At 41.9% G+C, this 22,670-nt stretch overlaps 1 protein-coding gene across 4 annotated transcripts in view; it reads right to left on the reverse strand.

The window, feature by feature from the left end:
- Positions 1-22,280, reverse strand: part of RBBP5 (RB binding protein 5, histone lysine methyltransferase complex subunit) — a 38,719-nt gene extending 16,439 nt beyond the window's left edge. For all 4 annotated transcript variants that reach the window (XM_033195598.1, XM_033195597.1, XM_033195596.1 and 1 more), the window contains exons 1-6: positions 22,113-22,280; positions 15,747-15,772; positions 14,377-14,549; positions 4,367-4,507; positions 3,160-3,322; positions 589-698 (exon numbers count right to left, since the gene is read on the reverse strand). In XM_033195598.1, coding sequence (XP_033051489.1) covers positions 589-698; positions 3,160-3,322; positions 4,367-4,507; positions 14,377-14,549; positions 15,747-15,772; positions 22,113-22,131 — 632 coding nt within the window. In that variant the 5' untranslated portion in view covers positions 22,132-22,280. The remainder of the gene's footprint in view (positions 1-588; positions 699-3,159; positions 3,323-4,366; positions 4,508-14,376; positions 14,550-15,746; positions 15,773-22,112) is intronic.
- Positions 22,281-22,670: the final 390 nt, after the last annotated feature.

Consider the following 22,670-nt stretch of genomic DNA (forward strand, 5'->3'; position numbering starts at 1 on the left):
ACAGGAGGCAGAGCTCATGTGGTAATGTTCACCTCCAGCTGTGCGGCACGGTTCCTAATAGGCCAATACTGGTCCGTGGCCCGGGGGTTGGGGACCCCTGCTCTAAGTCATGTATGGGTGTTCCTAAACAAAATAGGAGGACTATTACCTCTTACTGACAACCTATTTCCTATTTCTGTTGATATATTCTATGGCTTCTAACTAGGTAACCAACCTTACCAGAATAACATCCAAAATTAAAAGGGTAAATAGGCTGTATTCGGTTACAATGTGAATTTGATGACATCAGTTCTGATGATAATAACAGTTATTATATACCCAGTGCTTACTATATGCCAGGCATTTTGGTTCTAAGCACTGACCACTTACTTATTTTTCTGTAAAGTAACCGCCTGATAACCTCCAGATAAAGAAGATGTAACTACTGCAGGAAATGTTATGAACTCAAAAACCAGATATTGTAAGTTTCTAAAAACCTTAAGTACTTTTTTAAAAAAGCTTAATATACATGAAATCTGCAAATTTCCATGTATTTCTGCAATCTACTCACTCTTAAAACTGTCCCTAAAAAGGTAAGATTTCACTCACCTCCCCTTCCGGGCAAACTCAATTGACTTAATGGCTGTGGTATTGCTTGTTCCAGTTGTTACTCTGAAGGAAGCAACAAGATCCTGAGAATCTGTTTTTAGGACCAAAATCTAAAGTTTAAAGGAGGGGGGAGAAAAGTAAGTGTTCCGATAACTAACAGTAATTACATTTGGCTTGTTTCTAATACTGCATAAAGACTGGGTAAAAATGCAAATATCTCTATTCCATATATTTAACCTGATTAGCTGGTATTGCTGTTTTGCCTTATTAAATAAGACAAGGTCTTAATCTATTTTTTTTTTCTTTTTTTTTTTTGAGACGGAGTTTCACTCTTGTTACCCAGGCTAGAGTGCAATGGTGCAATATGAGCTCACCACAACCTCTGCCTCCTGGGTTCAAGAGATTCTCCTGCCTCAGCCTCCTGAGTAGCTGGGATTACAGGCATGCGCCACTACGCCTGGCTAATTTTGTATTTTTAGTAGAGGCGGGGTTTATCCATGTTGCTCAGGCTGGTCTCAAACTCCCAACCTCAGGTGATCCGCCCACCTCAGCCTCCCAAAGTGCTGGGATTACAGGCATGAGCCACCACGCCTGGCCAATTTATTCTTAAAATATTATGTTTAGCATTATTCACAATAGCCAAAATATAGAAGCAACCCAACTATCCACTGACAGAGAAGCCATATAAACAAAAGTGGTATATACATAAAATGGAGTATTATTGAGCCTTGAAAAGGAGGACAATTCTGACACATGCTACAACATGGATGAAACTTGAGGACATTAAACTAAGTGAAATAAGCCAGTCACAAAAGGGCAAATACTTTATGAGGTACTTGGAGTAGTCAAATTCTTTTTTTTTTTTTTTTTTTTTTTTTTTTGTTGAGACGGAGTCTTGCTCTGTCGCCCAGGCTGGAGTGCAGTGGCCGGATCTCAGCTCACTGCAAGCTCCGCCTCCCGGGTTTACGCCATTCTCCTGCCTCAGCCTCCCGAGTAGCTGGGACTACAGGCGCCCGCCACCTCGCCCGGCTAGTTTTTTGTATTTTTAGTAGAGACGGGGTTTCACTGTGTTCGCCAGGATGGTCTCGATCTCCTGACCTCGTGATCCGCCCGTCTCGGCCTCCCAAAGTGCTGGGATTACAGGCTTGAGCCACCGCGCCCGGCCGGAGTAGTCAAATTCTTAAAAAGAGAAGGTCAAAGGGTGTTTCTAGGGGGTGGCAGAGAGCAGGGAATGGGAAATTATGATTCAACAGGTACAGAATTCCAGTTTTACAAGATGAAAAGATTTCTAAAGATGGATGGTGATCACTGCACAACAGAGTGAATGTACATTAATACCACTGAACTATACAGTTAAATATGGCTGAAATGGTAAAATTTACGCTGTGTGTATTTTATCACAATTTCTTAAAAATTGCCTTTCTAGGCCGGGAGCAGTGGCTCACACCTATAATCCCAGCACTTTAGGAGGCCAAGGCAAGCGGATCACCTGAGGTCAGGAGTTTAAGACCAGCCTGATCAACATGGAGAAATCCCATCTCTACTGAAAATACAAAATTAGCCAGGCATGGTGGTGAATGCCTGTAATCCCAGCTACTTGGGAGTCTGAGGCAGAGAATCGCTTCAAGCCAGGAGGCAGAGGTTGCGGTGAGCCGAGATCATGCCATTGCACTCCAGCCTGGGCAACAAGAGCGAAACTCCGTCTTAAAAAAAAAAAATGCTTTTCTAAGGCCGGGTGCAGTGGCTCACACCTGTAATCACAGCACTTTGGGAGGCTGAGGTGGACAGATCACTTAAAGTCAGGAGTAATCCCAGCTACTCAAGAGGCTGAGGCAGGAGAATCGCTTGAACCCAGGAGGTGGAGGTTGCAGTGAGCTGAGATCATGCACTGCACTCCAGCCTGGGCAACAGAGTAAGCCTCCATCTCAGAAAAAAAAAAAAAAAAAAAAAAAAAGCAAAAATTGCCTGTCTAAAATAGCCATGAAATTATACTAGCCCATGTGCCCCAGTCAAAAAATAAAAATAAAAATAAATCAAGATGCCCAGTGGAACTACTCTAAGCATGAAAAGAACCTTTAAAGGTCACCTGACCTGACTTCTTATTCCACAGAAGAAACACCTTCTGCAATGTATTCCAGAGAAAAGGGCCTACACATTCCAAAAGGCAAGGTCAGAAGTTTAACAAGAAGGAAAAAGAAGAGTAAGTCTCACTACTGTAAGTTAAGTTGGCCTGAATTATACAATCTTTTATAAAACCAGATATTAAGACATTTTGATCAGCAGTGTTCCAGTTGATAACATGACACTGAAATTTTATAATTTCATAATGGCCCTTCATTACTAGCATCCAGTAAAGGTCCTTCCATGCTTTTCTAGGTCAAATAATCTCTATCACTCTAAATCCAAAGATCAAAAATTATTGTTAAGCGATGGAGGAAAATTAGACTACATTTGCTGCAGGAAGGAACTGTGTTTAGTCCAAGAATAAAAAAATTTTCAAAGGAAACAAAACAAGTAAACATTAAATGAGCCAGTGTACAAGATGCCTGATTTGCCGGCTTTTAGGCTTACCTTGCCTTTTGCGTTTCCTGTATAAATATATTCCCCTCGCCTATCAAAAGATGCCACAACGTTCAAATCGGAGTCATCATCCACCGGCAGAACAACATGTTTGGAATCTGAAAGGGTCAACATGACAGGAGCAGATTTCATGGGACACACGAGAACCTTGTTCCTGTTTAAAAATACGAACAGTACGTTGGCTGTTGCTTTGGTATCAGCAAGCTGATTCCCTGTCCTTTTCCCTGATCCCTGTCCATACCCTCATCAACTTGCCCAGCCCAAGCAAATTTGAAACAGTGAAAAAGCACAAAATCCACAGATCTAGTAACAGGGAAAATTCTGAGTAAAATTAGTCTTGATGAAATAACACATAATCATTAAAAAAAATAAATAAGAGACCGGTGCGGTGCGGTGGCTCACACCTGTAATCCCAGCACTTTGGGAGGCTGAGGCGGGCAGATCACTTGAGGTCAGGAGTTTGAGACCAGCCTGGCCAACACGGTGAAACCGCATCTCTACTAAAAATACAAAAACTTACCCAGATGTGGTGCCTATGCCTGTAATCCCAGCTCCTCGGGAGGCTGAGGCAGGAGAATCGCTTGAAAACAGGAGGAGGAGGGTGCAGTAAGCCGGGACTGCGCCATTGCACTCCAGCCGGGGCATCGCAGCAAGACTCCGTCGCAAAAAAATAAAAATAAAAAAATTTTTTTAAAAAAATTTAAATAAAAAAAAAGTATTCAGGGCCAGGTGCAGTGGCTCATGCCTGTAATCCCAGTACTTTGGGAGGCCGAGGCAGGCAGATCACGAGGCCAGGAGTTCGAGACCAACCTGGCCAACATGGGGAAACTCCATCTCTACTAAAAATACAAAAATTAGCTGGGCATGGTGGCACGTGCCTGCAGCCCCAGCTACCCGAGAGGCTGAGGCAGGAGAATCTTGAACCCGGGAGGCAGAGGTTGCAGTGAGCCAGATCATGCCACTGCACTCCAGCCTGGGTGACAGAGCAGGACCCTGTCTCAAAAAAAAAAAAAAAAAAAGAGAAAGAAAGAAATGTATTCAGTAGAGCCAACCTAGACAGAAAGATTATTTTATGTAGAAGTTTTGAAGAGATGCGTATTTGCCTTCTAAAACCATAAACTAAAATTATCATGAGCCCATTCTATATAATCCATATAGAATTAGACCCCACCCCCGGAGAGAAATTGCTTAGACATACTGATCTCGCGGATGATACTGGACTTTTAAGATGGGTGAAGGGAATCGAAACCTCTGGTCACAGTCGCCTGAAAGAACATCCCACTGTGATACTATGTTATCAGTGGAAGCACTCACGAGCTTATGACCGTCTCGGCTCCAGCTGAGGAAAAACAGGGGTAATTTAGCACATATTCTAGGTATACCGTACCACTCTCAGGAATAAACTGTGTAAGTCACACACACTGCTGCAATTGCACAGGTCAACAATGTTTCTGGTTTTGTTCTGCTTATACTCAAATCCACAAGCTTTTGCAACTAGGTAATAAATAAGAATGTTTTCATGACATTTTATTATCTAGTAATGAAAGCTCATAATATTTCAAGATAAAACTATAAAGTGACTCTGAAATAAGAGAAAAACATCTTAGAAGAGTCTAAAAATCAGCTGGCCTTTAAGGTTGATATATTTGAACTTTCTGAAGTTATCTCAGAACTTGCACCATCATGGTATAAACAAAACAAAAAAAAAGGTAAGTATCTGTTATTTAAAATAATTTTAAAAGAAACTGAGAAAGAATTAATTCCTTCTGCTAAGTACAGATAAACACACTGGACATCATATATAAAACACAAAAAAGGTTCTGAAGACAAAGGACAGACAAACCAGAAACTGCAGACTCTTAAGGATGACACAACAGTGAAATCCCGGAATTTTCTTTCTGCCTCATGTTCTCCGTTCCGGGTGAAGGAGAAGCCAACAACCTGGTAATGCTAGTGGACACACACAAAAATCCCCAAGAAGAGCCTGCTTTCTCCAGCTAAGGGACCAGAAAAGGACAGCCTGGCAAGACAGAAAACTTCAAGACAATAAACAATCTACTCCAGCCAAACATCACAGAAAAGAACTGCAAATCCCCCTCTTAGCCAGGTTCAAGCAGATAGCCTAGCCTTCACCTTTATCCAGCTATAACAAGGCACCCTCCCCACCTCACTGGGATGGTGTCCGAGAAGGCTCAGTACGGAATCAGATTTGCATTACCACCAGCAGTAATGAGGTTGCACCACCACGGTGTCAGAGGACACACAGAGAGAAGGAACAAGGAACTCCTATCCTTCCCAGACAGGATGTCATCAGCAGAGACCTAGTAGAGAGCCTAAACTTTCAATCCCCCCCACCAGCAACAAGGCCAAGTAAGAAGAAACCTGGACTTTCACCCGCCTCTGGCAGTAACAAGATAGCACACTCCATTCCCCTGTGCAGTATCAGAGGAGGCCTGCTAAACTAGAAGATTTAAATAAGATCTATAGGCTGGGTGCAATGGCTCACACCTGTAATCCCAGCACTTTGGGAGACCGAGGCAGGCAAATCACTTGAGGCCAAAAGTTTGAGACCAGCCTGGCCATATGGTAAAACCCTGTTGTCTACTAAAAATACACAAAATTAGCCAGGCATGGTGGTATGCACCTGTAGTCCCAGATACTCGGGTGGCTGAGGCAGGAGAATTGCTTTAACCTGGGAGGCGGAGGTTACAGTGAGCCAAGATGGCACCACTGAGCTCCAGCCTGGGCAACACAGTGAGACTGTCTCAAGAAGAAATAAAAAATAAATAAGATCTACAGTCTCATAATACCCAAAATGCCCAGGTTTCAAATGAAAATCACTTGTCAACTCAAGAACAAAGAAAATCTCAACTTGAGTAAGAAAAGACAATCAATAGACACTAATACAGAGATGACATAAATGTTAGAATTATCTGACAAGGATTATAATGTAGCCATCATAAAAATGCTTCAACAAACTATTATGAACATGCCTGAAACAGATGGGGAAAAAAAACCCAGAAAATCTTAGCAAAGAAATAGAAGATACAGAGAAGAACCAAATGGGAATTTTAGAACTGAAAAATATAGTAACAGAAATAAACTCAATAGATGAATTCAGCAGCCAATGGAGGAAAAAAAGGGAAAGAATCAGCAAACTGGAAGATGGAATAAAAACTACCCAATCTCAATACAGAGAAAATAGACATATATACATGATGTGTCTGTGTGTGTATATATGTGTATACATATATATGTGTGTGTGTGTGTATATATATATACACATACACAGAGCCTCAGAACTATAACAAAAGATCTAATACTCATGTCATCAGAATCCTGGAAGGAAAGAATACAGACGTGGATGTTAAGGTATTTGAAGATATAATGGCTGAAATTTTCCTAAATCTGGCAAGAGATAAAAAACCTACAGATTCAAGAACATCAACTAGGATGAGCCCAAAGAAATCCACTCCAAGAAACACAGACAAACTTCTGAAAACTAAAGACAACAAAAAACTCTTGAAAGCTGCAAGAGAAAAATGATGCCTTATCTATAGAGGAACAACAATGTGAATGAAAAGGGATTTCTCATCAGAAACCATGGAAGCCAGAAGGAAGTGGCACATTTTTCAAGCGCTAAAGAAAAGAACTGTCGGCCGGGCGCGGTGGCTCAAGCCTGTAATCCTGGCACTTTGGGAGGCCGAGACGGGCGGATCACGAGGTCAGGAGATCAAGACCATCCTAGCTAACACGGTGAAACCCCATCTCTACTAAAAAATACAAAAAACTAGCCGGGCGTGGTGGTGGGCGCCTGTAGTCCCAGCTGCTCGGGAGGCTGAGGCAGGAGAATGGCGTGAACCTGGGAGGCGGAGCTTGCAGTGAGCTGAGATCCGGCCACTGCATTCCAGCCTGGGCGACAGAGCGAGACTCCGTCTCAAAAAAAAAAAAAGAAAGAAAACTGTCATCCCAGGAATAAACAGGTAAACTGAGACATTTGTTGCTAGCAGACATACTCTAAAGTTGGCTACATAATGTTCAGAAAAGGTTAAAGGAAGGGTTTAGAACATCAGGAAGGAAGAATGAATAATGAAGAGTATAAATATATGGGTAGATGAAATTACTTTTTCTCAGCCAGGTGTGGTGGCTCACGCCTATAATCCCAGCACTTTGGGAGGCCAAGGCAGGCAGATCACCTGAGGTCAGGAGTTCAAGACCAACCTGACCAAGATGGTGAAAACTCATCTCTACTAAAAATACAAACATTAGCCAGGCATGGTAGCACATGCCTGTAATCCCAGCTACTTGGGAGCCTGAGGCTGTAGAATTGCTTGAAACCAGGAGGCAGAGGTTGCAGTGAGCTGAGATTGCGCCATTGCACTCCAGCCTGGGTAACAAGAACGAAACTCTGTCTCCGGAAAAAAAAAAAAAAAAAAAAAGGTGGGTGCGGTGGTTCACACCTGTAATCCCAGCCCTTTGGGAGGCCAAGGCGGGCGGATCACAAGGTCAAGAGATCGAGACCATCCCGGCCAACATGGTGAAACTCCATCTCTACTAAAAATACAAAAATTAGCTGGGCGTAGTAGTGTACGCCTGTAGTCCCAGCTACTCGGGAGGCTGAGGTCGGAGAATCACTTGAACCTGGGAGGCGGAGGTTGCAGTGAGCCGAGATCGCGGCGTTGCACTCCAGCCTGGGCAACAAAGCAAGAATCCGTCTCAAAAAAAAAAAAATTACTTTTTCTCTTCTTGAGTTTTGATGTTTGAAACACATATTTTAACACTGTCTTATGTGGGTCTCAATGTATGTAAAGCAAATATTTAAGACAATTATATACAAGAAAGGACAAGGGGACAACAGGAAGGTGAGGTTTCTACACTTCACTTGAACTGGTAAAATGCTCACCAATACAACTTATCACCAGTAGACTGTGGTAAGTTATAAATGTATGATGTAAAAATCTAGTGACCACCAAAGCTACACAAGGGTATACACTCAAAAACACTACAGATAAAGCAAAATGGAATTCTAAAAACTTGTCCAAGTAGCCCATAGGAAGGCAGGAAACAAAAACAAAAAACAAATGGAACAAGTAAAAAAGTAACCCAAAACCTATACTTTACCCAGGTTTTGAAATCAAGAGGATATGCTATTGAGAAACTCAGCAGGCAATACAATCTTCATGATTAAGAACATGGCTCAAAAGTCAGACTTCTGCTCAAGCCTAGACATTACCACCTCCTAGCTGTGTGATCTTAGGCAAGTTACTTAAGTTTTATGGGCTTCAATTTCCTCATCTATAACACATGAACAAAAATGGTATCTACCTGCAGAAGGCTGTTGAGAGAATTTAAATTAATACATAAAAAATTCTTAGCCTGGCACATAATAAGTACTCAATGCCTGGTATATAATAAGTGCTCAAAAAAAAATTTATATCAGAGACAAAATAAATATATTCCCAGACTCAGGACTCAGGACTCAGGAACAGAGGAAGGCAAGGGTAAGCTAAGGTTATAAATATAGAGGGATTAAGTTAAAGCCTGCACACAAAAGGACTCTGGTGTCTCTCTTCTACCGGCTCTAGAATATCTATAGCCAGGCAATTAGTAAGTCCTTCTAGAGAATGTCAACTCTGAAGAGGCCTAAAGGTGTTAAAACGCAAAGGTGCACCAAAAAAAAGCCAATAGCTGGATGGATGATGATGATGATGGGAGGGTAAAAGGGTGGATGATGGGAGGGTAAAGGGTAAGTTAAAATTCAAATACACTGTAACAGGAAACTCAATTTCTGAAATGAACGAAAAAGCAATACACATTATATTAGAAATACGAAGCTAAACAGCAGAAGAAATAGCCCCCAAAAATAGAAGTCTACTGGGAATGGCACAAGACTGAGAGTGAGGAGAAAAAAGGAACAGGTTTCGTTGCTATTCCTGTAGGCCTTTTAGCACCAATATACTATAGAACAAAATGTTAGCTATGATTCCGTTTTCCCTCTAAACTCTTCTGTACTAGGGGGTGGGTGAGTTAAAAAAAAAAAAAAAACCTACTGCTACTGCACTATAATTTTTGTTTTCTTTCACAGCAAGCTTGTATTTCTGTCATAATGGAGGGAAATCTAACTAAAAATTAAGTTATAAAGAAAAGTAAAAACTAAAAAAAAATTTATTCTTCAATTCCAAATTCTATAAGCTCAAGAATTAGGAATTATCATATTTTCTCACAGCTTCTTTCCCAAAGACAGATGGGTCTTTACTGATTCCAATGTGCTAAAGTCTACCTATGGCCCCCATCCAGTGCTTGAATTTCTTCTGCAGCATCCTAAAAACGGGGGTGGCAAGCTCAGGCAAGAACAGCTCTCGGATAGCTCTCTCCTGGGCAGTTAATCCCATCTACAGCACCTCTGCTTGGAAGCTCCTCTCTACTTGGAGTTAACTTTTGTTTCCCTATACCTAACTTCTGCTCACTACCTACTAATTCTGTTTTGTTTTTTAGTTTTTTTCTCCAGATAGGGTCTCACTCTGTAGCCCAGGCAGATCTCGGCTCACTTCAACCTCCGCATAGCGGGTTCAAGCGATTCTCCTGCCTCAGCCTCCCAAGTAGCTGGGATTACAGGCGCACGTCACCATGCCTGGCTAATTTTTGTATTTTTAGTAGAGACGGAGTTTCACCATGTTGTAGGGACTGGTCTCAAATGCCTGACCTCAAGTGATTGGTGAGCCTCAGCCTCTGAAAGTGCTGGGATTAAAGGCATGAGCCACCGTGCCCAGCCAGTACCTACCAGTTCTGCTTCTACATCCTGGGCCATTTTTTTCTCTCTTTCATACATCAACTTTACTAATAGTTGAAGTCAGCTATCAGGCCTACCCAAAACTTCTCTTGGTAAAATTTGTTCCCTAATATGCTCAAATAAGGAACAGTTAAATCTATTATGCATGTATACTATGCAATACTCTATAGACACAACTATTTAAAATAATAAGACACAGAGAAATATCCACTATATGGTAAGTGTAAAAGCAAGCTACAGAACAAAATATATTTATTTTTGTTTAAAAACATATTATGTGGATATATGTATTAATTTTTTTCCACATATAAAGATATAGATATCTTATAGACAGGATATATTCCACACTCTTTAACAGTAGTTACCCCAAGAAGTAGACAAAGGGCTTTCTCTTTGTACTCTGCATATTAGTATTTTTAACGGCCGGGCGCAGTGACTCACGCCTGTAATCTCAGCACTTTGGGAGGCCAAGGCGGGCAGATTACCTGAGATCAGGAGGTCGAGACCAGCCTGGCCAACATGGTGAAATCCCACCTCTACTAAAAATACAAAACTTAGCCGGGCGTGGTGGCATGCTTCTGTAATCCCACCTACTCAGGAGGCTGAGGCAGGAGAATCACTTGAAACTGGGAGGCGTAGGCTGCAGTGAGCCAAGATTGCACCATTGCACTCCAGCATGGGCGACAGAGCAAGACTCTGTCTCAAAAAAAAAAAAAAAAAAACTTTTAAATTATCAAGTATAGGTTTTGTGATTTTAAAATGTTAAAAATGTTGGAGGGAGGGGTTGAAAAATCTCTCACTTTATATCCTTTGTCTGACTAATAACACACTTCTGGAAGTGTACTGTAATGAGAAATCACAGACCAAATGCCCATTGGGCATCTCAGATGCTTTTTGGGACATCTCCCATTCATCCAACAAGTATCTGAATGGCTACTGTGTATCAGGTACAATGCTAGAAGCTGAGAACATAGCAGTGAAATGGTACACAAGGTTCGTATTCTCACAGCACTTACCATCTTACAGGGAAGATACTCTTAACACAAATATTTGCAAAAAACTAACATGAAAATAACGGGAGACATGCAACCATAATAATCTCAAACTCACCACTTCCCCCTCAAATCTTCCATTAATGAGTATCTTCAACCAAGCCAGAAACCTAAAATCATCTTAACTTTTCCATTTCACTCACCACAATTGAATTAATGACTAAGTCCTCTTATTTCTACCATTTCTACATCTAACTTGGCTCCTTTCTTACTGTAACACTCATCGTCTCTAGCCTACACCACAGCAGTTCTCCTATGTTTACTCACTGTTGCCCCTTCAATCTCTTTTCTACTTGATGCTCTAAAGTTCTTTTTAAAATAAAAGCTCATCATGTTACTTTCTTGCCAAAATCTCTTAATGACTTCACAGTACATACAAGCTATGGTTCAAATTCATGAGTCTGGCAGGCGAGGTTCTCCATGAGGACCTTGGTTTACCTTGGCTCTTGTCATATCATATTTCCCATACCACAATCCAGCTATCCTGATACCTGTAGTTCACTATTGTACCATACTTGTTTCAAGCTGATATGACTTTGCCTGTGCAGTGCCCTCTGCTTGGAATATATCTGGCAAACATCTACTTAACATACAAATTTAAAGTTATAAATTATCTGGCTGGGCGTGGCGGCTCACACCTGCAATCCCAACACTTTGGGAGGCCAATGAGAGCAGATCACCTGAGGTCAGTAGTCCAAGACCAGTCTGGCCAGCATGGCGAAACCCTGTCTCTACCAAAAACACAAAAATTAGCCAAGCGTGGTGGTGTGCACCTGTAATTCCAGCTACTCGGGAGGCTGAGGCAGAATTGCCTGAACCCAGGAGGTGGAGTTTGCAGTGAGCCAAGATCTCACCATTACACTCCAGCCTGGGCGACAGAGCAAGATCTGTCTCAAAAAAAATAAAATAAAATGAAGTTATAAATTATCTCATCTATGACGGCTTTTCTGACCGTTAGTCCCCTCCAGTACAATTGATAACGTCCTTCTTTGTGCTTTCATCTCCACTAAATCTTAAAAATAGTTATTGTATAGTACATATAAAGCTTTAGTACATGCACCTGTATGCAAATCCACCTCCTCCTAATCATCAAGAATTTCTCATTTGTTTTTGTGTCCCCAGAGCCTAACACAGCACCTGGTACATAACTCATGGTCAACACCTACTGAATGAATGAATGAATATATGAGAAAAACTATGGCAGAAAGACATTCACTAAACATTATGTAATGGAGGAAAAAAACAGAAAATGGTTAAGTAAATTATGGTTTATCAGACAATATACAGTCATTTAAAAAATTGTTAAAGGCTACTCAAGCAGAAAAATGTCTAGACAGTATTAGGAGGCAAAAGCAAAATATAGAACATAGCACAATTACAAACTATGCTTAAAAAAATCATCTAGAAACTGAGCAGTCATGGTGGCTCACAACTGTAATCCCAGCACTTTGGGAGGCTGAGGTGGGAGGATCAATTGAAGCCAGGAGTTCAAGACAAGCCTAAGCAACATAACAAGACCTTGTCTCTATAAAAAATTTTTTTAAATTAGCCAGGCATGGTGGCGCACATCTGTAGACCTAGTTACTCAGGAGGATCACTTGAGCCTGGGATTTCAAGGTTGCAGCGAACTGTGATCATGCCTGTGACTAGCCACTGCACTCCTGCCTGGGCCACAGGGCAAGACCCTGTCTCAGAAACAACAACAACAAAAATCTATACATACAAAGTAGTAGTATCTGGTTAGGAGGTCTACAGAAAATACTAGTTATTTCTGTTTTATTTTCCATGATTTTCTAGAATAAGTATATATTACTATATAATAAAAACACACATATTTTTAATAGGTAAGAGTTCTTTTTTTTTTTTTAAGAGACAAGGTTTATTGTCACCCAGGCGCTGGAGTGCAGTGGCACAATCATGGCTCATTACAGCCTAGAACTCCTGGGCTCAAGTGATTCTCCCACTTCAGCCTCCTAAGTAGCCAGGACTACAGATGTGCACCACACACCCAGCTAATTTTTTTACTTTTTGTAGAGATAAGTTCTCACTGTGTTGGTCTCCTGGGCTCAAGGAATCCTCTCATCTCAGACTTCCAAAGCTCTGGGATTACAGGCATGAGCCAATGCATCTAGCCAGTTCTAAATTATATTATGATGACGGCTGCACAACTCTTGAATATATAAAAACCTGTGAATTGTACACTCTAAATTGTATATTATGTGAAACACATACACACACACACACACCCCTCTTAAAACTGTTAAAAGTATGTGTATCTATTTAAATCTTTTTTTTTTTTTTGAAACAGAGTCTTACTCTGTCACCCCGTCTGGAGTGCAGTGGATCTCAGCTCACTGCAACCTCTGCCTCTGGAGTTCAAGCAATTCTCCTGCCTCCGTCTCCCAAGTGGCTGGGATTACAGGCATCCGCCACTATGCCTGACTAATTTTTGTATTTTTAGTAGAGATGGGGTTTCACCATGTTGGTCAGGCCAGTCTCGAACTCCAGACCTCAAGTCATCTACCTGCCTCAGCCTCACAAAGTGCTCGGATTACAGGCATGAGCCACCACGCCTGTATCTTTATTGCAAGAATACAACAAAAAAGAAACAGAAAGGCAGTGGAAGGCACCTAAGAGATCCAGGCCAGTGCTTCCTAGATTATTAGATACAAGAGAAAAGTTTTGGCCCAAGTCACCAGTACATTACTGGCCAAACTTCACCGTGATTCAAGCCTTCTCCCAATCCAATGCTTTATAATATCATTTAGACAAAAGGAGACAGACTTAACCTTGATCGGATTAGGTCCTTTTTTTTGGCCCAAATTCATTTAAAAAAAATGCTGCCCAAAATAAAATTTTCTGAAGCAAATAGTTTCAGAGAGTAAGAGTGAAATCAATGGGAACTCATGTAACAGCAGATTTCAACTGTTTTTACATTTGCTATAAAACCTTAATAACTATATTTCATTGAAGGAATAGTCACACTTGTGATCACTAAAATTACTGAAATTCAATAACCTGGACAAAATTGGACTCGATGACTTCCAAGCTTCTGTCCTGAGACTTTTTATTCTAAATGAAAAGTCAATATCACAATTATACTACAATTATAATCTGAAAATATCTCATTTCAGTATTGAGATATTCTCAGCACCTGACACAGATCCATAATACAATGAATTTCTCCCAAGAAAGGTGCTTCAAGGACAGCATGGACTCAGAATCTACATAAACCATGATAAACTGTATTACTAATGGCTGAATATTTTAAAATCTAAGTATTAAAATATCTACAATGAGATCTGCAAACATGTAGTCATCATTCATTCTAACTCATATTTAAATATTAATTTAAAAATGTCTTACCATAAAGAACACACTGGATGGATGTGTGCGCTAATGATTTTAGCAATGCCTCTTGTCAAGAAATCCCAGATGACAATTCGGCCATCATTACAGCCAACTGCAAGCAATGTGCCCCATCTGTTAAAGGTGCAAGTCAAAGCCATGCTGATACAATCCAAAGTTCCATCAGCTTCCTAAAAGTTGAAACAAATACAAGAATAGAGACAACAATAGCCAGATATCCGAATTATTTCCTAAAGGTTCTTTATCACTTGATACTTTTATTGAATATAAATTACACTGTATACCAAAATAATCTGTGTCTTCTTATATCTATTAAAATAGCCAAAATGAAGAAACATTTATTAAAGCTAACCACAGATTCTGGAAACAGATGTGATCAATCCCTTACATCACTACTATAACTTTGTATAAACTTTCTGGAGGGCAAATAGGCAAAATATAACAGAAGTATTTAAAAAGTCATATCTATTGATGCAGTCATCATAATTCTGGGAATTTATTCCAAGAATTTAAAACAAAAAGAATTTAAAAGAATTTTTTTTTAAGAATTAAAAAAAAACACCCTGGAATAGCCTACAAAGCATAACATTAGAGAAGTCAAATTATTTCATATCAATACCAAGCTATTTAAAATAACTACAGTGTCTATCCTCAAACATTCAAGTGTTACAAAATAGTTTTACACTTAAAAAAGTAAAGCACATGTATAGCATACATTTTGCTTTACTACGTAAAAACATTGATCAAAACAAGAAAAGCACACAAAAAAATCTACGATGGTGTTGTTTGTGAAAAATCCTTCAATGAAAGTTTTTTTTTATTTAAAGGAAAATGAACTGTAAGATTACAAGATCATGATAAGATTTCTAGCCCACATTGCCTATTTCCTCCCTGATCAAAATTATACACTAGTTCCTTATCATAGCAAAAGATATATTATCACACTTAATGCTTCTTTGTCAAAACACAAGGATCAAAAAGTATTTTCTGTTCTAACATAAACATCCACAAGTAGGCCGGGTGCGGTGGCTCAAGCCTGTAATCCCAGCACTTTGGGAGGCCGAGATGCGTGAATCACGAGGTCAGGAGATCGAGACCATCCTGGCTAACACGGTGAAACCCCGTCTCTACTAAAGAATACAAAAAACTAGCCGGGCGAGGTGGCGGGCGCCTGTAGTCCCAGCTACTCAGGAGGCTGAGGCAGGAGAATGGCGTGAACCCGGGAGGCGGAGCTTGCAGTGAGCTGAGACCCGGCCATTGCACTCCAGCCCGGGCGACAGAGCGAGACTCCATTCAAAAAAACAAAAAAACAAAAAACATCCACAAGTTACTATGTTCCTAAAATCACCGCAATACTATACTCTTACCTCTGGATAGTTCTGCCCAAAGGACTCTGCAACAAAGCAAAGAAAGAGTTGATGGAACATGTACCACATAGCAAGGATCATACAACTCATGAACAGTGTATAGCAGTGGCTGACAAAACGAAAATGAAAGGGGGATATGACGCCCTTTCAGGCATTCCATGAGGCCACACAGATTTTCAAGATTCTGCTAAGATGACTTGTTTACTCCAAAGTATACAGATGAGCTTTCCTGAGATTATATGACCTGGGATGTTGCAACAGAGTGAAGGCAAGAGTAGATAGGAGAAGTCCCCCAACTTTTATTCAGGCAAACATTCAAGACATTTGTAAAAATGTCACAACAGTGGCATTTTCCTCACTAAATACTTTGTTTTTGAAAACAAAGTAACTACTTACATAAACATGTAATGGATTTATTATGGTTATTTCTAAATAATGTGCTTTAAAAATATTATCTGTTTTAACTTCTAAATTGGTAAACACTGGTAGGTAGATACCACCTACATAAACAAAAACTCTTTGGGGGTCCTCTACTTCTTAAAAGCATAATGGGATCCTGATACTAAAAAGTTTGACAACTGCTGACATATCCAAGTTAGCAATAGTCTCTCTCCATCACACCCTTTGGGCATTTCACAATTTATTTCCATATTTACTAAGGTAAGAGCAAGGAGCCGGGCTTGGTGGCTCATGCGTGTAATCTTAGCACTCTGGGAGGCCAAGGCGGGCAGATCACAAGGGAGTTCGAGACCAGCCTAGCCAACATGGTGAAACCCCGTCTCTACTAAAAATACAAAAATTAGCCGGGTGTGGTGGTGTGCACCTGTAATCCCAACTACTCAGGAGGCTGAGGCAGGAGAATCACTTGAAACCGGGAGGTGGAGATTGCAGCGAGCTGAGATCATGCCACTGCACTCCAACCTGGGTGACAGAACAAGACTCCATTTCAAAAAAAGAGCAAGGAAGGGCAAGAGTCAATTTATATCAGTCAAATTATCACAATTACTCTTTGAAACCCTGAAACCTTTACTAAAAGCAGCGACCACACCCCTTCCTGACTAATAACAGCATTTAGGTTGCGACAGCAAATAGTAGTTGATTAAACACGAAATTCTCTTTATTTCTTTCAGTTTTTTTGGGGGTATTTTTGTTTGTTTGTTTTTCTTGACCAGCCTGGTTTTGTTTGTTTGTTTTTTTGAGACAGAGTCTCGTTCTGTCACCCAGGCTGGAGTGCAGTGGCACGATCTTGGCTCACCGCAACAGCTGCTTCCCAGGTTCAAGCGCTTCTCCTGCCCCAGCCTCCCGAGCAGCAGCTGGGATTATAGGCACGTGGCACCATGCCCGGCTAATTTTGTATTTTTAGTAGAGATGTGGTTTGGCCATGTTGGCCAGGCTGGTCTCAAACTTCTGACCTCAAGGTATCCACCTGCCTCAGTCTCCCAAAGTGCTGGGATTACCGGCGTGAGCCACCATGCCCGGCCTAGTCCTTAGAAATTTATGTGTAAAAAGCCCACGTGGTGGCTCACGCCTGTAATCCCAGCACTTTCGGAGGCCAAGGCGAGTGGCTCACCTGAGGTCGGGAGTTCAAAACCAGTCAGACCAACATGGAGAAACCCTGTCTCTACTAAAAATACAAAATTAGCCAGGCGTGGTGGCACATGCCTCTAATCCCAGCTACTACAGAGGCTGAGGCAGGGGAACCTCTTGGACCTGGGAGGCAGAGGTTGCAGTGAGCTGAGATTGCATCATTGCATTTCAGCCTGGACAACAAGAGGGAAACTCTGTCTCAAAAAATAATAATAATAAAAATAAACAAATTTATGTGTAAATGTGTTTATATGAGCAAAGAAAAAGGTATAAAAGGATAAACCCCACTTAAAATTTGGGATGGGGAGACTTTTTTTCTGTATGTGTGTGTATATATCCATATACATATCCATATATGTATTTATTTGAGACAGAGTTCGCTCTTGTCCCCCAGGTTGTAGTGCAATGATGTTGGCTCCCTCCAACCTCTGTCTCGCAGGTTCAAGTGATTCTCCTGCCTCAGCCTCCCGAGTAGCTGGGATTACAGGCACGGGCTGCCATGCATGGCTAATTTTTGTATTGTTAGTAGAGACAGGGTTTCACCATCTTGGACAGGCTGGTCTTGAACTCCTGACCTCAGGTGATCCACCCGCTTTGGCTTCCCAAAGTGCTGGGATTACAGGTGTGAGCCACCACACCTGGCCTCAACTGCTTGTAATTGCTTTTAGCTGGATTCCCATAGCTCATTCATTTATTGTAGTTCTATCTTTTTTTTTTTTTTCCTTTTTGTGGAGAACAGGGTCTTGCTGTATTACCCAGGCAGGTCTCGAACTCCTGGGGTCAAGCTATCCTCCCGCCTCTGCCTCCCTGAGAGCTGGGATTACAGGCGTGAGCCACCACCCCCGGCCTATTGTGGTTCTATATGATACAGTTACTTGTTTGTCTCTCCTCTTAGCTCTATTTACCAGGGCAAAAGTGGTATCTTATTTCAATGTTTTTCAAACAGTAGGACGCAACCCACCATAAATGGATACATCAATCTAGTGAGTTGGAACAAGTGTTTCAATAGATTAGAAAATATCAACCAGGTGGAGTGTCTCACACCTGTAATCCCAGCACTTTGGGAGGCCAAGGCGGGCAGATCACGAGGTCAGGAGTTCGAGACCAGCTGAGGCAACATGGTGACACTCCGTCTCTACTAAAAACACAAATAAAAAAAATTAGCCGGGCATGGTGGTACACGCCTGTTAATCCAGCTACTCGGGAGGCTGAGGCAAGAGAATTGCTTGAACCCAGGAGGCGGACGTTGTAGTGAGCCAAGATCACGCCATTGCACTCCAGCCTGGGCGACAGAAGCAAGACTCTGTCTAAAGAGGGAAAAAAAAAAAGAAAAGAAAATATCAGAGGACACTGAACATAACAAGGATTAAGTATAATCCTAAGAAATTTAGTTATACGTGTGTGTGTATGTACATATAGTGAACTGTGATAGAATATATCTTTCTTTCTTTTTTTTTTTTTTTTTTGAGACGGAGTCTCACTCTGTCGCCGGGGCTGGAGTGCAGTGGCCGGATCTCAGCTCACTGCAAGCTCCGCCTCCCGGGTTTACGCCATTCTCCTGCCTCAGCCTCCCGAGTAGCTGGGACTACAGGCGCCCGCCACCTCGCCCGGCTAGTTTTTTGTATTTTTTAGTAGAGACGGGGTTTCACCGTGTTAGCCAGGATGGTCTCGATCTCCTGATCTCGTGATCCGCCCGTCTCGGCCTCCCAAAGTGCTGGGATTACAGGCTTGAGCCACCGCGCCCGGCTGAATATATATTTCTTACTGTGATTTGTGGTGAAAATAAGTTTCACGAATGATCTTATTTAACTGTATCTCCAGTGCACACAGCAGGGGCTCAAAAAGTGGTTGCAGAAGTAAAACTACTGTCCACCTATGAGCCACCTGAGTAGCCACATTAAAAATACATTGTCATTCATTTCCTTCATCTGGCCAGATGTCCTTCAATATGCTTCCAAAATCACATTACTTCTGTTCCTTTCCTTTTATCTGTAGTCATTTCTCACTTTAAAATACAGTCATTTTCAGAGATTGTTATCTTTCGGACCCAGGCTTCTTTAATTTGTCTAACCTTTCAGTGCTAAATATTCCTTCCTGGCTGGGCCCGGTGGCTCACACTTGTAATCCTAGCACTTTCGAAGGCCAACGTGGGCAGATCACTTGAGGTCAGGAGTTCGTGACCAGCCTGGCCAACATGGTGAACCCCAGTCTCTACTAAAAATACAAAAAATATAGCCAAGTGTGGTGTTAGGTGCCTGTAATCCCAGCTACTCAGGAGGGCTAAGGTAGGAGAATCGGTTGAACCTGGGAAGTACAAGTTGCAGTCAGCCGATTGTGCCACTGCATGCCAGCCTGGGCAACGAGCCAGACTCCATCTCAAAAGATAAATAAAAATAAATATTCCTTCCTAAGTTTTATCCTAATGAGTCTTCTGTATCATTCAAGAAAAGCCTTTTGCAAGTCCCTGCTACTCTTTCAAAGTGCTAGTGTTATCACCTTTCTTCCACCCTTCAGTTTTAAAAAATAAGGGTCAACCTTTTGTCCTTGTCTCCCACACCATTCTAAAATAATTGTAATCTGGCTTCTGTTCCAAGCTGCCAAAGGACTAATCAGAGCAACCCATTTTCAGCCCTCAGACTCAACTGCTCTGATTGGCTTCTATGAAGACACCACACCAATCTGTACTCTCTTCTTCCTCTACATATGGAAGGCACTTGAAAATCTGCCTAGCTCAGAGAAAGTACTTTATACCTGTTAGCTAACTTATTATCTTCATTTATTCCTTCTCTTAACCCCTAACTACAGATTGTGTGCTTGGCAATTTTCTTTTCTCCCCCTACCACTTTTTCCCTTGATCGTGCCTTGATCTATTCACAAGGTTTCAATGAGCCCATCTGTAAGATTACAAATCTCTCCCATAAATCCAAACCTGTCTCCTGACCCCTAGACCACATTCAACATCTCCAAAGCTGTCTTTTTCCAATGTCCTTACACTTTATCAATAGCATCATTATTTGCTCTCATCATTTTTCACGTAACTCTCTTACTCATCACTACTACACGCAATCTATTTGTCATCCCTACCTCCTCAATGTCTTTTCTATTTCCTAGCTCAGGCCTTCCTTATCACTCATATAATCTACCCCTCCAAACTGGTTTTACACTCCTCCAAAACTGAACTCCACATTGCTGTCAGACAAACCTTACAGACTCACAGCTCTGATTGAGTTACTAAGTCAAAACCCTTCAATGGATCTACCCTACCTTCCCTAAAAAGCCCAAACTTTTCAGTTAGGCATTCGAGAACCAACACAAAATAGATGGCACCAATCCCATCCCTTGGCATTCTCTTTATCCACAACCTGGCCAAGCAGGAAAATTCATCCCTTCCATATCTTCATCCTTCAGCCTGTTGATATTTCACCAACCTTAAAAATCCACTTATGGCGGGACACTTTGGGAGGCTGAGGTGGATGGATTGCTTGGGGCCAGGAGTTTGAGACCAGCCTGGCCAATGCAGTGAAACCCCATCGCTACTAAAAATACAAAAATTAGCCAGGCGTGGCAGTGCGTATCTGTAGTACCAGCTACTCAGGAGGCTGAAGCATGAGAATCACTTGAACCCAGGAGGAGGAGGTTGCAGTGAGCCAAGACTATGCCACTACCCTCCAGCCTGGGCGACAGCGCGAGACTGTCTTAAAACAACAACAACAACAACAAAAAAAAAAAACTTAAAACTCCAACTCCTCCACAGGTTTTGGGGGTTTGTTTTTCCTGGTTGACTTCTTCCCTTGCCCCAAAGACATTCACTCTCTGTTCCAAACATTCTTAGCAACTGGTAATGCCTCTTTCAGGCCTGCCTACATTCTGCAATATCCTATGACTATTTTACATAATCACCTTAAACTCCCTGCTTAATGAAAAGCTCTTTAAGGGCAAAGACAATTTTTTATGTATCTTTGTAGCCCTTTTGACAACACATCTTCTGATTTTCTTTAAAGAGAAACCTAACCATTAGGAACAGCAAGTCGTGCAGAAGTCCTTGAAAACCTCGGTTACCCCTAGGATACTATGCTAAACGTCACCTAATGAAAGTCCAGGAGAAAGGACCTACAGTTTTTAAATAATCTGGATAGGAGGTAAGGAGGAAATGACTCAAAGTGAGGATGACAAAAGACAACTTCCTCCGTATTTCACACCTCAGTGTTTTACACACCGTCCCTAGTAAAGGACCTTAAACAGAAAATTAGGATAATTGGATTCCAGTGCCAACTATGCCATTTACTTGCTTAGTGCCTAGCCATTACCCTCTGAGCCTTTATTCATCCGTTCAATGAGGCTTCTATCAGAAGATCTCCAAGTCCCCTCCTTGGACATCTCGTTTCTACAAAAAGATTAACCTGTCCAGGAACCCAATTCCCTGACAAGTCTTCAAAGCTTCATCCCAAGCCTCACTTCTTCAAATTCTATCTCTAACAACTCTGGTCCTGGCTGCTCTGGGCTACTTCAACACCTGTGATCCTTATAATCAAAGCTAAGTCACAAACTGTCTGTCCCCACCGCTCCATAACTGATACGAAAGTGGCCTCGGGAGGGGCAATGCAATCTACTCGGGCAGAAGGTGCGCTTCCTCCTCCTGCTGCTGCTCCACATCAGGTGTGCCCAATGATCCAGAGCAGAACAAGGTCCCTAAGGTTGCAGCCTAACTCCCCTCCCGCCTGGGTTCCCTGCTTTCCAGTACCCAACGCTTCTCTATAACGCAACCACAGCCCTTCTCACCCAGCAACTCGAGGTTCATCCCTGCGGACTGTGACCGCCCGGTCTCAGCTCCGGCAACAACACCTTCTCCCCGGCCGGCTTCAGTAACTTGCGTCTAAGGGGTGGACGCCGCGAAGAGCCTGGCGCAAGCTCCGGAGACTTTCGGACTTAGAAGGCCCCGCGGCTTCCGCTTTCTTCCCCCGCCTTCCTTGTTCGTTTCAGATGGGCTGCCCAAATATATGCCTGATCAAAATCAAGGATAAACTTCCTCGGAAACAATTAATTATGATCTTTGCTGAGGTACAACAAAGTTATCGTCACTAGCGACTTTAAATAGCGCGAGAATTTAAGGCTATTTGCTCCGGGAACATGTAGATGAGCTAGAAATTCCAGGCATACAGTTAACCTACTAGTTCTTGGCCTGTTGTGTTCAGCGGAGTTGTCCGGGCGGGCTACCTCAGATTCCGCAGGAAAGGTTCCGGGCAAGTCCTACTAATGCAGGAAAGGAGGGAAGGTCGTCCCCTAGTGCTCAGGTGTGTAGCGCCTCTGATCTCACCAACGCATGTACTTACCCTGAAT

Source organism: Trachypithecus francoisi, unplaced genomic scaffold (assembly GCF_009764315.1).
Source record: "Trachypithecus francoisi isolate TF-2019V2 unplaced genomic scaffold, Tfra_2.0 Lachesis_group5, whole genome shotgun sequence".
NCBI classification, from domain to species: domain Eukaryota; kingdom Metazoa; phylum Chordata; class Mammalia; order Primates; family Cercopithecidae; genus Trachypithecus; species Trachypithecus francoisi.